Below are 16,061 nucleotides of genomic sequence, written 5' to 3'. Positions count from 1 at the left end.
TATGCTGTTGTCTGCAGGCATTGTTCTCGGCTCAATGGTGGTGTGTACATTCCTCATACATGTGTGCAATTCCTACAGCATGTCTTTCGGGTGTGTTTGTGTGTGTGTGTGTGTGTTTGTGTGTGTGTGTCGGTGTGTGTGTGTGTGTGTGTGTGAAGAGAGAGATGGGCTGACTGAATGGGGCTGTTAGTTGTCTGAATAAAGGCTCTTCATGGCTGAGGCTGACTTGGTGCCACATGTTAGAAAGATTGAGAATGGAAAGGTTGGATTTCTATAGCTGTTGCTATTGTCCAGCGGGGCCCCAAGATACTCCCTGGGGAAGAAAGCACCATTTTCCATAAGGCATTGGACTCCAGCTTGGCCCTGCATAGCTCTCCAGGCCTGGAGTAGCATAGTATCTAAGGTCTTCTTGCCAATTAGAAGAACCCTGAGGTAACAGGCAATGTACTTCTTAAAAGGACAGTAGAGAAATGCCCAGGTTGGCAGTATGTACCTAGGGGCCCACAGGATAACTTCCAGGCCATATTTAATTCCACCGCAACCTAACAAGTGTGGCCCAGAAACTTCCTGTAAATGAATCCCTTGCCATTCCCCCCAAAGAAAGCCAGAGCCACACTGCCCTAAAGTCTTTTTTCATCGTATAAATTATATACACATATTTTTAGCCATTGAGTTTATGTATGCAATTATGCATGCTGCCTGTAACAAATTCTCTGTGGCAACCCCTCAGTATACCTCATGAAAATATTCCTTATCCTGGGACTGACTCCAAACGGGGTAGTTGGAAAATCTAAGGGATCACAGACCTGGCACTTTGAACAGCTATTTGATGGTTAGTTGAGGTGAGTTTTCTGCTGTCAGAATGTGGAGGGAAGGTGGGCTTTGCTTTTGTCTCAATCCCGAGCCTGAACCAGTGGTACTTGGAGTGGGATGGTTTGGTAGCCATGGCATTGTGGAAAGCTGGCCTTTCCCCTTTGTGACCTTATGATGCTGGGTGTGTGTGTGTGTTTGGGGAGCGTGTGTATGGTAGGGGCTGGTTGCTTCTTTTCCCCTCTCTTGGCTTGTGGGGATGTTGCATGGCCTTTTCTCTTGCATTCCCCATGGATTAGAGTCGGTCACTCCAGCATGGGTGGACTCCTGTGCCTCTTAACCCACAGCACTGCCTGCTTGTCTTGCCCTGTAGAAATTCCAAGAGGAGGAGGAAGAGAGCAACACCAGCAAAGTGCCCACCACCGTGTCAGAAGATCATCTCTGAGAGGAAGGTGGTGGTGACTCAGGGAACACAGAGAACACCTGCCTCTCCTTCAGCATGGCTCTCACTGCCAGCACAAATGGCTTCGCTGGAGCAGCTTTTTGGAGGGCACTGGCTGCGGTATTTGTGGCCTGGACGGTGATACTTGTGCCTCCTGGAACCCATTCCTGAGCTTGGATAATTTCATTGGGGAAAAACCGCACCTTTCACCAAATGCAGATTTGATTCTTACCTCCACCCCTTTTGGGTCGTGGGAGCTGGTGTTGGGAGAACGTGGGTTCCTTGGCCTCCCTCTTCACTGCCATCCCTCACGGAGAATGCTTGCAAAATTATTACGGGAAGAAAGCTTATTCAGGATATTAACTTTTACTAGTGTCTTAAGACTTTTCCATGAAGCCTAGTTCTCAGAGGTAACCAGCTGTAGTGCTGGAGGGTCGGTCATTTCTGGGTCATCGGACTGACTGCTCTGTGAATGAGGAGGCGCCATCAGGACAGCACCGTCAGGACTCATAGGCCTCACTTTTCCTGGCCTAACATTGGTGATCTGTCTCCAAACTCTTTCCTAACAGCTGACCAAACCAAACATCAATAAACTTGACAAAAACTGTTGTGGCCATGAAGGAGAACCTGATTTGGGAGGGCTGACTGCCTGGGTTTGTGCTGGTGCTGGACTACCTCTGAGTATGCTTTTGGGCATTCTGGTGGCTTGACCTGGGGAGGGAGGGTTCCTTTCTACAGAAATTCTCGCCCAGGGGACTTCTGCATGCCGTGGTACCCTCTGATGCCTTTTTCTGGATGCCGAAACTGGGAAACTCACCATCAGCCTAAGTGCTTGTTTTATTCCAAGGGCAGTCAAGCCCAACCAATTTACACTAACCTTTACTGAAAATGAATTGCGATTCATTTCACTCTGACAAATCCATAGCTGCTACCGAGAGACACAGGAAAGGGGTAGAAGGTGCTCATTGAGATGGAAGTTGAGTTGGCTTGTCTTACCTCTAGTGGGGACTGTATTTGCACACCCACCCTTTCTTCCCCTCTCTCAGCAATAATCTTAATCAGATATTCCAAATTCACAGGGATTCCCTTTAAGCCAACACAAGCTGACCTCCTTACCTGCCCACCCTGCTCCTAGGCTTTGGCAGTGTCTCCAGAAAGAGACATGTTGGTAATTTCTCCTCTGCACTGGGCAGCTGTGATCACCACTGTGCCATCCTACTCTGGACACTGTCCAGCCTCAGCGTGTCAGAGCAGCCAGAGCTGGCTGCAGTACCACAATGCTTGGGCTGCTGCCCCGAGGGGAGCTGGGTGTGTGTGTGTGTGTGTGTGTGTGTGTGTATAGACATTCGAGACACAGATAGGAGGAACATACTGTGTAATAAAGAAGTTCACACTTTTGGTGGAAGGAGTGAGTCAGGTGGAAGTGAGATGAAGGTGTGCCTTGTGTTTTGATAAGGAGAAGGATGTTTACTCTTCAGCTCCTCAACATTCATTAACAGAACCTTTACCAAACCATATTGCTTTATATTAAAAGACATAATTTGTATTTTCTGTTTGTAATATCAGATATTTTCAGGCAATAAAAGATTCTCAAAGTGATCTGCTTTGTCATGTGGTAGGGTCAGCAGAGGTGGCTTCTGGTGGTTCCTACAAGGCCATCACATATTCCTGAGGACTGTGTCTAAGTGGAGAAGGATGAGGGGGCAAGCTGGAGAAGCAGCACCTTTAACCCCGTTGACAGATGTTAACAGATGTTACTACCCAGTGGGATGTTTTCTAAAGACCAGACCATAATGGTTACATATCGGCATACCTGGGGGGCTGCAACTCAATGTCCCAACATGTGTCCCTGACCTCTTTCCACACTGTGCACATGCTGGAATGTGACTGTTGATGGGAGTCCACTGTTGATTCTAGGTCTGCCCCAAAGGGCAGCAGTGTTTGTTCTGTGATCACCCGGCCACACACCAGCTTGCTGTTGTGCAGCCCACAGCTCAGTCCCAGCATCTGCAGTTCTGCGCTATCATTTTCCTTCTGAACTGCCAGTCTTCCCTCCCCAATGGGGCTCTTCTTATAAATGCTACTTGCGCTGCGATCCATTTTCTATACCTTTCTTCCCTAGAGAGTTGTCATGTGCCTGTGGCATTCTGGCACCACATTTATTAGCAATACTTAGATGGGGAGAAACAATATTATGGCTCTATTTTAGTGTCTGCCAGACCATGTATTTCTTCAGATTCTTTGGGATCTGAAGCCTTTTCTGGAGTCCCATTTCTATAAACATGTGCAAGGGGGCCTGAGATATCTTCTGTTCTCCTTTACTCCTTTCATAAGAGGTCTCTATGCGGATCTGCACGCCAGGGCTCACTCTGTGAGATCATTGCTTTTACTACCTCTTACAGGTTGGTAAGGAAAAGATGGTTCTTACCACTGAGGTGTTTTTCTGGATGTAGTGATCTGGGGAAGAGGCCTGGCAGAGCTGCAGCCTCACTGGCAGCATGAAGGGAGCCAGCTTGATGATGATACCAACACAGGTAGGCAGAGCTGAAAGAATCAGAGAAATGGAGCTAGAGTCTTGAGCAAAGTGACTACAGAGCCATTTATCTTGTAGCTTTTCAGTTATGTTGCCACTGTTATTTGTTGTTTAAGCTAAAGGTAGATTTTGTCGTCACCTAGAGAGTGTTAGCTGACAGAGAATTCCCAACATTAAGTACAAACATCAAGCTTCCTATCATGCCCTGGAAGCCTCCTCCCTCCCTTTCTGACCTTTTCTTTCAGTTCCTAACTCTTCATTATGCAGGAGTTATACTGATCTTCCTCCTTGAACAAGACTCTTGCTACCTTTCATTTGCTGTTTCCTCTGCTCCAAAAGCCTGTGTTACATCTGAAGACATCTGACTCCTGGGCATTCAAGTCTCAGCTCAAATCCCACTCCCTAGCCTGGGCAACATAGCGAGACCCTACTCTACCAAAATTTAAAAAATCAGCCAAGTATGGTGATGTATGCTTATAGTCCTAGCTACTTAGGAGGCTGAGGTAGGAGGATCACTTGAGCTCAGAAGGTCAAGGCTGCAGTGAGCTATGATGACGCTACTGCACTCCAGCCTGGGTGACAGTGAGATGCTGCCTCTAAAGTCATCAGGGAGGCCTTTTTGATGTTCTAATCTAAATTATGGCCCTCAATCCCACCCCTCACTCCTTCTTGACCAAAATACCTTGTGTTCTGTAGAGCTCTTACCACTATCTGAAGTTCTTTTTTCAGGGTTGGCTTGTTGATTCTGTTACCTTGACTACAACTTAAGGTCCACAGGAGCAGGGTATTACCTAAGTTGTTCATGTCTCTTTCCTGTGTCTGGCATACAGAAGCACTCAATATCTGTTGAAATAACAAATTGCCCTAAACAAATGGCATGTAAGGGCCACTGTCCCTCCCAATGCATTATCCGTGGGGCTTAGCTGTCTTTTTTCATGGGCATGCAGCTGTTTCTTCTAGGCTGCCTAGTCTATTTTCTGCCTCTGCTTTCCCAAGAATCTGTTTCTTCTTTAGGAAAAAAACAAGAAAGGGTACTGAGTGTTCAGCTGTGAAATTGACTCTTGAAGGTAGGGAAGAGGAAGACTTGACTGCAGGCCTACAGGAGACACGAGCAAGTGACAGCTGGAGCTGGAGGCAGCCAGGTGCCCACACCTGAGCTGGCCTGCCCACTGTGGTGTACTCAACCCAGCAGGAAGCTGTGAGTCTCCCATCCTGGGGCTCAGGAGGCAGAAGTGCTCTTGTCTTAGCAGAGGTAAAGTAAAAGGACTAGCCAAAGGAGAGAGTTTTTCTATTTATTACAAAATTTGTTACACAAATACAAGCTGACCAGAAGATCTAAAAATAGCCCAGACGCTTCCAGTCCTCCAGGCAGAGATAGGAGAACAGTGGTCTTGCTCATGCACAGGGAAGCCCTTCTTAGAAGAACTGCCTGTCCCTTGGAAGGTTCAGAGTCTTGGGTTCAACAGCAGGAAGGAGGCCAGCCTGCGTGGACAACCCCTTAAAGCAGCCCTTGGTCACAGCTGCTCTGGGTGGGCAGCAAGTTTAAGTTCATAGTTCATGTGTTCTCACCACACAAGTCAAATCAAGGAATGAAAACAGACGGGGCAGAGGGCGCAGGAGGCTGGAAAGGCTGCAGGCGGGGAAAGGACACGGTGGGCTTCTGAGGAGCTGGCAGTTTCTTGACTTGGACGGAGTTAGAGAATTCACCCTAAAATTATTCTTTAAATTGAACATACATGTTATATACCTTTCTGTATAAAAAAAATAAGCTACCAGTGAATAAAGGGGCTGATGATGGAACAGGAAAGAAGAAATTAAAGAGCAGAGACAATGGAGCAAGAAGACAGAAGAGGTGGAAGATGACGAAGTCTTGGAGGTGGTGATGCCAGCCTCAATTTCTCTTCTTCTGTCTGGATACTGGTTCTGCTTCTAGGTACCGAAGCCCCACGAGCATGCCCAGGATGGAGAAACCTTAAATAAAGAGGAAAGATTAGCGACTGACAGAAACATGGCGCCTCGCTTATGTCTCCCAGTGCCAGCCCCAGTGCTGGGACAGCTCCTCTGGAGGTCGAGGGGGGCTGCCTGCTTACTTGCCACCATCAGGGGTGCCAGGACGCCAATCGTGGGAGCTGCAGTTCCGTATACAAACAGCTCAGAGAGGAAATGTCCCAGGGCGAGCAGGAAGGTCCAGAGTGTGATGTGATAGAGCCTATGTGAGGGTGACAGAAACAGGCCAGAGTTACTGCTTGTCAGTCCAGACAGATGAAAAGCATCAGGAAGGCTCGACGTACACAGATATAAACCCAGGATGTGACTATGGCTGTGTCTCCTCATCACACGCTGACCCTGCTCTTCCTCCCCCTTCCCCACAACCAGTATCTTCAATCTGATTTGTGTAACTCCTGTGTATGTTTTTGCACATTTTGTAAACAAGGATGCATGTGTGTTGATTTTGAGTTTCCAGTAAGGGAGGGAAGAGGATGAGTGCACATCAGAAGCACAGGGATCAAAGTCCTAGAAAGGGTGAGAAACAGGAAGTCAGCATTTGTAGCCATCCTGTGTTGGGGGAGGGGAAAATGAATGGTAACAGAGGTAAAGATAATTGAGTTGTCTCAGCTCACTCAAAAGCACATCAACAAAAGATACACCCCTTAAATCTACCAGCAGTTCTTTGTCACTGTAAAGGTCTCAAAAATGATTATACAACCTTCCCTCCCTCTCAGGCATCCTGAGGGGTAAAACAGATATTTATTCTCATTGTATAGATGAAGAGACTAAGTTGCAGAGAAGATAATGAACTTACTACTGCTGGAAGCTAGTTACCAACAGAACTGAGACCAGAACCCATTTTCTTGTTTTCTGTATAATTTTTATTCCAAAAAAATTTCTTTAGAGACAGCTTCTCATTCTCTTGCCCAGGCTGGAGTGCAAGAGCATAGCTCACTGCAGCCTCGAACGCCTGGGCTCAAACGATCTTCCCACTTCTGCCCCCAAAGTACTGGAATTATAGGCATGTACCACTGTGCCTGGCTATTTTCTTGTTTTCATTTTTGGCCTCAGGCTATTTCCACTAAACCAACTTCCAGAAATACATGTCAATCTAGGACAAGTCAATCACAATTTCAAGTTTGAAAAAAAAATTAAAAATAAAGTTGGAGAGATCAACTAAGTAGCTAATAGCCCTGCTTCAAATCCCACTTGAATCAGTCTTACTCAGTTTAAACTAATTGGATCTCTAATACTTAGATCTGCAAAATCAGGATGAAAATCCCTACCTTCCAGGGATGCTAGGAGGAGACTTACTCAAGAGCAGGTAAAAACTCCTGACATAAAAAGAGGGGCTCAGTAAATATTATTGCCTCCTCTCTTCCCTGGATGCTGAGAGCTTGGATAAGACAATATTTAAATGAGAAATTGGCATCTTGATAGCCTCACCCAGGGACCTGAATAAACTCTTTCCACTTAGATGGTGATGGTGACTCTTACTGGGATGAAAGCTCGAGCCCCCTCCAGTGGCCAGCCTCGGTTATGGCTTCTGCCTGCCTGCAGCTGTTCCACACTGCAGCTGTTCCACCCATGAGGAAGAACAGGGGAGCCATGGGTTCTCTCTGTCTTACCCACTAACTCGGCATAAGCATACATCAGTTAGCTTGTGGGTTCCGGGTTCCTCTTTTTTCATGGATCATGATTTCTGTTCATTCCTGCTTCTCAAGGAGGAATGTGAGAAAGGTATGTGTGGGTGGCTGCTCTAAAAAGAGCAAACCACTCTGCTGTCTCAGTAGAAGAAAGGCTGGTTCTTTAGTCAAGAAGAGGGGTAGGACACAGGTCCCTGGTTCATAACACTGCCAGCTTGCTACGTCAGTGCCAAAGAGTTTTCAGACTTTAATAAAGTCCTGTTAGGCTTATTATTTATTTATCTTTAGATCTGCAAGAATGGAACCTAGTTCTTCTTATCCACATTCTGAGCTCATGCATTAAAAGGACTAGCAGGTCCCAGGGGCTGGTGGCAGTGAGTGTGCCTTGCACTGAGTCTCCAACAGAAGGATGCTAAAGCTCTTCCTTCCCTTACATACGTCTTGTTGTGAATGTCAATGGCACAGAGGCAGCGAATCACTGAGGAGAGCAGCGTCCAGATCCCAAAGGTCCGAGCTTGGAGGCCATTCACTGTGAAGCAAAAAAGCAAGAGTGCTGAGAAGAGGAGGCCTGGGCTCCTTCCTACTCTGGCACAGCAGAGAGAAGCTGAGCCTGACTCCCTGTGGCTGGGCAGACTGGAGGCTGTGGTGTTGCACGTAGGGACTAGAGGGACTGGGAAGAATCCCAGAATGAGGACTGCTCAGATCCACTTCAGATGTGTCCACAGCTGGAAAGGGAGTTGCCAGAGGGGGAACCCAACAAAAGTCCCAGTTAGGCCAATGACTCTTGGATGTAGCAGTCTACACCCTCTGCCCCTGGAAGCTCTGAGGTTCTGGGTAAGGGCAGGTTTGGGGAATGTTGCATAGACTGGTCTGTCCACACAAGATGCCTAGGAGGCCAGAAGACTTTCAAGACTGATCCAGGAGAGACTCAGAGACACTGGGGACGAATCTAGGTGGCTACATATGGTCTTTAGGGGATCTAAGCCCCTGAATCCCTTCCTGAGTCCAGATCTACATTGTTGAATGAGCCAACACCAGGCTGGTTTCCTGTGCACAGGGTAGTAGGACACACCACTGTTTTTTTGGTGTTGGCTAGGGGCACCCTGCTCTTGGTGGCTTTGTTCTCACATTGCTATATTAAGTAACTTGCCCTGAAATTATGGTTTTTTTTCCCACCATAACAGTACTTGATCCTGGACATTTATTACAATCAACTGAGGGAGGTTTTTGTTTTGTTTTGTTTTGAGTCAGAGTTTGGAGTACAGTAGCATGCTCACAGTCACCGTAGTCTCCTAGCCTCCACCTGCTGGGCTCAGGTGATCCTTCCAAGTAGCTGAAACCGCAGGTATGACCTGGCAAATTTTTTGATTTATGGTAGAAATGAGGTTTTGCCAAGTTGCCCAGGCTGGTCTTGAACTCCTGGGCTTAGGTAATCCTCTCAACTTCACAAACTGAGGGAGTTTTATAAAATTATAAGGTCTGGGTACCTGACCAATTGCCAGTTACATCATACTCTCTGGTGGTGGGCTCTGGGCATAAGTATTTCCTAGAAACTCCCTGTGTGGGTGACTTCAATGCACAGCCATTGATTGAAGGCATCCAGTGGCCTGGGAATACCAGAACAATCAAAGGAAAGCTATTTCTTTGCTGGTCTGTTGCTTGCTGAGCAAGAGAAATTGTTTGGGATACAAGTGACAACTGAAAGGTCTATTAATGATGACTCAGGTTTTGAGGATTTCCCAGCCTTTGGAAAACCAGACAGCTCTAGCAAATTCACAACACTGAAGACTTTTAGATGGGAGTGAGAATAAACTTCCTATGTCAACCAGAATCTAGCATTAGCCCCAGAGGGCTACAATCTTTATAAACCAATTTGAAAGCTTTTCTGATGAAAAGACTGAGGAAATTTCCCTAGGAAGAGTACTCCACAAGCCCTAACCAGATGGGGTATCAGATGAAATTCTATGGGACACTCCAGAGCACTGCTAATCAGAAGAGTACCATGGCAACCTCCAGATCATGAGGGAGGCAGCGGCCTCCACTTCTGGGCCGGCCACACACACACACACACACACACACACACACACACACACACACACTCCCACTTCTGCTCAGCTACATGCCCTTCAACAAGTCCCATCATCCCCGGGCTTCTTTATCTCAAGTTTAAATTCAAAGGACTAGACCAGATAATCTAAGAACCTGTGAATCTACACAGGGTTCCACGATCAGCTGAGGGCAGCACTTGCAGGTGAAGAGAAAAGGAATTTTCCTGCTCACTTTTTCAGGTTCTTTACTCCTATCGTATTTGGGCTTTGCTCAAAATGAGCCTTAGCCTACTTAATTTCATTTCATGCCTAGATGTTGAAGAAACACGAGCTAGGTCAGAGCTTGAATCTGGGTTAGCTATAAATGTGACACAGGACTGTCAGCTGCTGGGAAACAGTGCTGCAGCACAAACTACCCCCACATCAGTGTGAGGAAGTAGAACTCAAACAGAAATGGACACTCAGCAGAGAGGCTCGCGAAGCCAGGAAAAGCCACCACGGGCCTTCTGAAGTTACTTTCTGGGAGACCAACTTGGAGGGATGTGGGATATCTTTTCAGGAACTATGTCATGACAAGACCTTGGATTAGTACCTCTCCATTTGTGATATGGAATAGAAGCCATGTGCGCCCGACCTGGTTTCTGAAGGCTTTGAGATAATATGAAAAGCATCTTCATGGCTTTCTAGTGGGGCATCAGAGAGTCACCAAGTAACTCTATTTCCTCACTGCTCTTATAATGCTTTTTGTACACATTGTCCAGGTTAGTGTAAAATGAATGAAAAGGTATTTAGAATAGCTTAGGGGAAAAGGGTCAAGTGCTCACCACCAAGTCTATTACTCCAGTGGTTGCCAAAGGCTCACTAAGGCAGCATCAGAATCACCTGGGAAATTTTTAGAAACTAGATTCCGGCCCTACCAGGCTTAATAAATAGGCCTGGTGAGGAAAATAGGTACCTGTGCTTTGTTTAAGTTTCCTAAGTTATTCTGAGGTACAGCCTGGTTTGGGAACCACTATGTAGACTAGTCCTCCAAAGGATGCAGACATTTCTTAGTTTCTTACCGAGGTTGGGCTTGCCAGTGTAGAGCTTCTCATATAGGAAGGTGTGGTCTCGGAAGCTCTGTAGTGTGTTCCCCATGGCTATGATGGACACCATAACCAGCCAGCTCCTTAACACATTCAGGAAACGGCTCATGTCTCCCCTCAAGCCTGGGAGGATTTTTTGCCTTGGAAACAAAGGCAGAGGTCAGGCTCTCTCACCTCTGTGGTCAACCTGTGTCCTACTCATGAGCTTAGCTACCGATCACTTCATACAAGCCTCCCCCAGAGCTCTTTACACAATACTCTGTCACAGGGTTAGCATGCTGCACCAAGTGTGCTGACCTTTATCCAGACTGACAAAGGCTAAATAATATGGTGGGTGGAAACAGCCAACCCAGCCAGAAAAAATGGAGGGAAAAAAGGGAGAAGTAAAGGATATGTACAAGTATGACTATAAGTAACCAAATCGATCTTTGCGTAAGACTTAACAAACTGGTTTCAGTATTGAGTCATACCAATCGTGGTCAACACTGCTATAATTGACACAGTACTTATCTTTGTCTAAGAAATTTCTCCAAAATAGTATCTTAAATCAAATTCCTTTCTCTTGGTTGAAATCAGTCTTCCTGTATCTTTGTTTTTTCTTCTTTTTGAGTGGGGTTCTCACTCTGTTGCTCAGGATGGACGGCAGTGGCACCATCGTGGCTTACTGCAGCTTCGACCTTCTGGGTTCAGGCTCCCAAGTAGCTGGGACTCAGGCACATGCCACTCTGCCTGGCTAATTTTTAAAATGTTTTTGTAGAGATGAGGTCTCACTGTGTTGCCTAGGCTGGTCTTGAACTCCTGAGCTCAAGCAATCCTCCTACCTGAGTCTCTCAAATTGCTGGGATTACAGGTGTGAGCCACTGTACCTGGCCCTATTTCTTCTATACCTTTACTTTTTTCATGCCTTTCCTTTGTAATGCAAGTGGCTTAAAGGTGACTATAACTCTACTCACAGATACTTGCCTGTCTACTGATGACATGTCCTTCCAAGCCTATAGAAGCCTTGCACATGTGAGTGGAATCTGTGGTGTGAGGGCACTATTTACATCCTTAGGTTTTCTGTACTTTGGTTCCCAGATACACTCATGCTTCATAAACCAGAAGAACACTCTAAAAGTTAAAAATAAACTGTGTGACTTTAGAACTAGTAGGAAAATTACATGGAGAAGGAAACAGCAATTTTACTGTTGGGTTGCAAGAGAATAATAGTTATCACTTATTGGGCACTTGTGCCAAGCATCTAACATATATTATCTTGTTTAATGTTTGCAGTAAGGTAAGCAGGCACTATTGATATTTCCATTACAGATGAGGGCTGGAACAGAGATACTGAATGAGTTTCTTAAGGTCACACAGTAGAGTTGGCAGAGTTAAGAATCATGGTGTATTGGACCCATGTTGCAATACTTCACTGTTTGAGAATATTTTGATGATGTTCCCATTTTTGAGGAAGAAAAGCATACAATAACCACTTTTGTTTTCAACATGTATAGAAAATATAATTAGGTTCTTTTTTTTTTTTTAAAGCTTAGATCAGTCCTTGTTGAGCACTGATTCCCTCTGTGGAGGGAGCTTGATTTACATAAAACCCATATAGACAGAGTCTAATGATGGAATACTTTCTTCCCATCTTCATTTTTTTTTTTGGTCCACGGTTCATCTGCTGTCAGGTTAACTTCTTACCCTGAAGTAGTAAACTATTGGCTTCCTTTGTCACTTTGACAACAAGTGTCGATACTGTACTACACTACCCAGCTGACATTGATATTAAAGTCAGCAATGGTAAAGCAGTGTGAAGCACAACAAACACAAGAGAGCCATAGAAGAGGAAGGGTGAACCGATAAGTCCCTCAGGGAATGGTGGACCACAAAGATGGTCTCTGTTCAAGTCCAGAGAGACTCGGCACCCGCTGGCCATCACAGACAGTTACTGCCTGGGCCAAGATCCACCCATCCTCTTTATATTCTTAGCCTCTCTCATAGGAGACTCAGGTCTTCTCCCAGGGTTAGAAAAGCTGCTTGGTGAACTCCCCCCCGCCCCCCAGCAGAAATATGCCTTTCATTTCACAGAAGCTCTCAGAAAATCAAACAGCTGATGAGGACCGAACCTGAGCACTTGTGAATTGCTCTGACAATTTCAACCTCATTTCTCTAAAGCTTTAGGGCCTCCTACAATGTAGCCACCATCTATTTCCAATTTTTGTCCTGGCCCAGCCCAGGATGGGTGTGGTGTTAAAACTCAGAGTCAGGAGAGAGAGATTCCTGGCTCCACCATTTAGTAGCTGTGTGACCCTGGACAAGTCATTTACACTTTTCGGCCTCAGTTTCCTCGTCTGCAAAATGGGGATTCAAATATACACCTCAAGAGTTGCTATAAGAACCATATGAGAAGTGAAGGCTGGGCTCACAGTGGCTGCTCACTTCGTTCCCTGAATTTATCAAGCCTTCCCCTCCATCTTCCTAGCTCTCCCTTGTCACCGTCTCTTGAACCCCTTTTCCCCCAAAGGGTGACTGCCAGGTATCCTTCTTCCATCCCACCCCATTTTCCCAGACTCCCTGGAACCTGTAAATCAGATACCAACATTCCTTTTCTCCCAGTATTCGCCTTACCTGGCGACCGGACCCCAGACCCGTGTAGCCGCAGCAACCAAGCTTCCCACAGGCCAGCTCCAACCCGGCGTCCCCTAGCCATCTGTCTCTGCCCCCGCCCTCAGCCTGGCTCCAGGATTGGTCCGTTTCTGCCAGTCCCTGCTCTGATTGGCTGGGCCGGCCTTGCTCGAGCAGGAGACGGGGAGTGAACCCCTCTCCTGCCAATCAGCGGCTGCCGCCGCCTAAGCCGCTTCTCAAGCGCGCCGCTCACGCAGTAAACCCTCCTCCTCCGGCTTGGAAGTCCACCTTTTATGGGGGAGGAAGAAAAGAGCAGAAAAAGAAGACCTCTTTCTGCGGACGGCAAGGCGCTGCACTCGCGCGCGGGCGAGGTTACGCCATCTGTGCGTGCCAGTGACGACATCCGTGCGCGCCCGCAGCCGAGCGTCCTGGGCGCCGGGCGGCGTACGCCTGCGCAGTGGCTCTGAGCGAGCGGTTGCTTGTTGGTTGTTGTAGTAACGGGGGAAGCAGCCGTCAGCGGCGGCCGTGAGCCCGGCTGGGGAAGGAGGAGGGTGGTAGGCGCCCAGCGTGGCCCACGCCTGCCGATCCGAGCCATGGGAAGATGAGAAGGTAAACGCCCCCGGGAGGCGCGTTCCCCGCTCCGGGCTGGCGCCGCCTGCTGCGCTTCACTCTCAGCCTCGTCCGCTGTCGGCTTCCGGGCGGGATCACGGCGGCGGGATCATCCTATCCTCCGGGGTAGCACTTGCGACCTGCCCGAGATTGGGGTGCGCTGCAGTTGCGGCCCGGTCTTTCCCGGTGCAGCACTTGCGTCCTGCCTGGGGCTGGGGTGAGCTGAAGGTCTGGTCCTGTCCTTCCCGGTGCAGCACCTGAGACTTGCTCCGGGTTATGGTGAGCGGGAGAGGTGTGTGTGGGGGGGCGGGGGGAGACAGGGGACGGGAAGGGGTGTGGGTTAGTGGTGGTGGTGTGGGGGTCGGCGTCCTACCTTGGCAGCACCTGCCACCTGCCCGGGATTGGGGTGAGCTGGAAGTGGGGTCTCGTCCTTCTTGGAGAGCACCTGCGACCTGCCTGGGATTGAGGTGTGCTGGGGGTGGGGCAGAGAGGCAAGTCCCTGTAGGGCGAGCAGTCTCCTTAGGCGAGTGTCCTTAATCTGCTTTGGATCGCCCTGTGTCTTCCCGTGCCGCTGGCAGCTTAGGGAAAGACTAGCATCCCTTCCTTGCTGGGAGGTTTCGTTTTCTTTAACTTAAAGGACTTCCCAACATTTTGGGAAAGGTCGAGAAATCCCATTGGGAATCCCTAGAAGGAAGCCACCGAGAATGTTAGAAATTCCCATTCCGCTGCAGACCTGTAGGTATCATTATCGTGGTCGGTTTTTTTTTTTTTTTTACTTACTTACTGTCTAATCGTATATATGTATATATGAAGGCATAGAAAAGTAATGTTTGAAAAGATTGACTCCAAGTGGTTATCTCTGAGTAGTGAGATTATGGTTATTTAAACATACTTTATCAGTAGTTTCTATTTCCTCTTCTAACACACAAAATGAACATGTACTCTTTTTTTTCCCTGGGGAAAAATATTTTAAGTTAGAAATGCAGTGTTGGAAATTTTCTAATATTGATGTCTATTTGAGATTTAGATCGATGTCTGTGGTTTTTCGTAAGGGAGAATCAGTTTTAAGAGTATTTGGAAGAGCAGTGGGTTCCCTCCCACCCCACCCCAATCCCAGCTATTTATATGACCCTTGACACAAGAGACTATATTAACTTTTGGGTTCATTGTTTAATTTGTTTAACTGTAGGCGTGATGGCATCTGTATGTTTGTCGTAGAATCTAAATAAATATTGGTAAGATTCTTAAACCCTGAGCTTTTATTTATTTATTTTTAACCCAGGTCAGGTTTGTCTAGCAAGGAATCTATGTTTTAGAGAATCAGCCACCTACCTCAGAGTGCCCTAAAACAGAAGTGAGTCTATCCCTTTTGGTGCATATTGGGTTTAGTATATAAAAGACAAAAGAGAAACAGAAACTTAGGAGTGGCCCTTCACATACACAAGAGCACAGACAGTATCTTTGAAAAAAATCTTCCTTTTTGTGGCACATTTGAGACATTCTGATAGAAAGTAAGCTTCTAGAAGTTGGGAACTATTTAGGAGTAAATTTATTCTCTCTACTTGGAAGATCATCAGCAATAATCAGTAAATAGACAGCTGCCCTGTGTTTCAGTTTAGTTGATTTTTTTTGCAGGAATCTGTGCCATCCAAATTGTTTGATCCAGTGAATCTGCAAGGAAAGGTCTCTGAGGCCTCCATCTGCTGACTGCATGACAGACCCTAAAGGAAATGCCAGTTGTGATGGCCCGGGACCTGGAGGAAACAGCGTCATCCTCAGAGGATGAGGAGGTGGTAAGCCAAGAGTAAGTAATTGTAAGCCTGCTTTTGATCCTTTGCTTTTAGGATGAAAAATAGTTCTCTTTTATTTATATGTTCTTTTACCCAGTGTCTTTCCTTTGGCATTGTCTGACTCTGGTTTTAGCTGCTCTCTGTGATCTAATTAAAGGTTTTATTATTCCATTCCCATCAGCTATCAAAGCCATTTGCTCTTTTGTCTCCTTTAATTATTACTTGACACAGAGTAAAGAGTCTGGCTCAAAGTTAAAGATTCTCTGTGAGTCCTTCTGGATATGTGTGTGCTGCATAACTGACAAGTAGAGATGATATCTCTTAGGCGTGGTTAGAATCTAATAGGATAATGTGTGTGAAATTACTTTGTAAATTAGAAAGTGCTATATAAATGTAAGGTGTTAATCTTACTGGTTTTAGTGTTTATGGTGAACTTCTAAGGTAAAAGGTTACATTACTTAATGTAATTTTTAAAAATTATTAAGCATTAATAAAGCTTTGA

At 46.6% G+C, this 16,061-nt stretch overlaps 3 protein-coding genes across 10 annotated transcripts in view; 2 read left to right on the top strand and 1 right to left on the bottom strand.

The window, feature by feature from the left end:
* The window catches only part of FLVCR2 (feline leukemia virus subgroup C cellular receptor family member 2), a 65,031-nt gene extending 63,502 nt beyond the window's left edge, over window positions 1-1,529 (top strand). For both annotated transcript variants that reach the window (XM_008064152.2, XM_008064153.1), the window contains exon 10: window positions 1,184-1,529. In XM_008064152.2, coding sequence (XP_008062343.1) covers window positions 1,184-1,255 — 72 coding nt within the window. In that variant the 3' untranslated portion in view covers window positions 1,256-1,529. The remainder of the gene's footprint in view (window positions 1-1,183) is intronic.
* A 3,527-nt stretch (window positions 1,530-5,056) lies between these two features.
* On the bottom strand, window positions 5,057-13,303 carry ERG28 (ergosterol biosynthesis 28 homolog). Of its 3 annotated transcripts, none has more exons than XM_008064151.2 (6): window positions 13,164-13,303; window positions 11,507-11,663; window positions 10,530-10,693; window positions 7,859-7,949; window positions 5,876-5,994; window positions 5,057-5,756 (listed from the first exon to the last, which is right to left on the bottom strand). In XM_008064151.2, the coding sequence occupies exons 3-6, from the start codon at window positions 10,660-10,662 to the stop codon at window positions 5,677-5,679; spliced, it is 423 nt and encodes a 140-aa protein (XP_008062342.1). In that variant the 5' UTR covers window positions 10,663-10,693; window positions 11,507-11,663; window positions 13,164-13,303; the 3' UTR covers window positions 5,057-5,676. The 3 variants fall into 3 exon arrangements, with proteins under 3 accessions (XP_008062342.1, XP_008062340.1, XP_008062341.1); XM_008064149.2 differs by having other exon boundaries at window positions 11,517-11,663; XM_008064150.1 differs by lacking the exon at window positions 11,507-11,663 and having other exon boundaries at window positions 13,164-13,302.
* Window positions 13,304-13,625: 322 nt separating this feature from the next.
* The window catches only part of TTLL5 (tubulin tyrosine ligase like 5), a 120,055-nt gene continuing 117,619 nt past the window's right edge, over window positions 13,626-16,061 (top strand). For 4 of the 5 annotated variants that reach the window (XM_021715595.1, XM_021715594.1, XM_021715593.1 and 1 more), the window contains exons 1-2: window positions 13,778-14,048; window positions 15,405-15,573. In XM_021715595.1, coding sequence (XP_021571270.1) covers window positions 15,500-15,573 — 74 coding nt within the window. In that variant the 5' untranslated portion in view covers window positions 13,778-14,048; window positions 15,405-15,499. The other variant, XM_021715592.1, reaches the window with a different exon arrangement.

Source organism: Carlito syrichta, unplaced genomic scaffold, assembly GCF_000164805.1.
Source record: "Carlito syrichta isolate Samal-C Ts95f unplaced genomic scaffold, Tarsius_syrichta-2.0.1 Scaffold307214, whole genome shotgun sequence".
Lineage (NCBI taxonomy): Eukaryota > Metazoa > Chordata > Mammalia > Primates > Tarsiidae > Carlito > Carlito syrichta.
The sequence above is the reverse complement of the archived record's forward strand: the minus strand, read 5'-3'. Positions and strand labels throughout refer to the sequence as shown.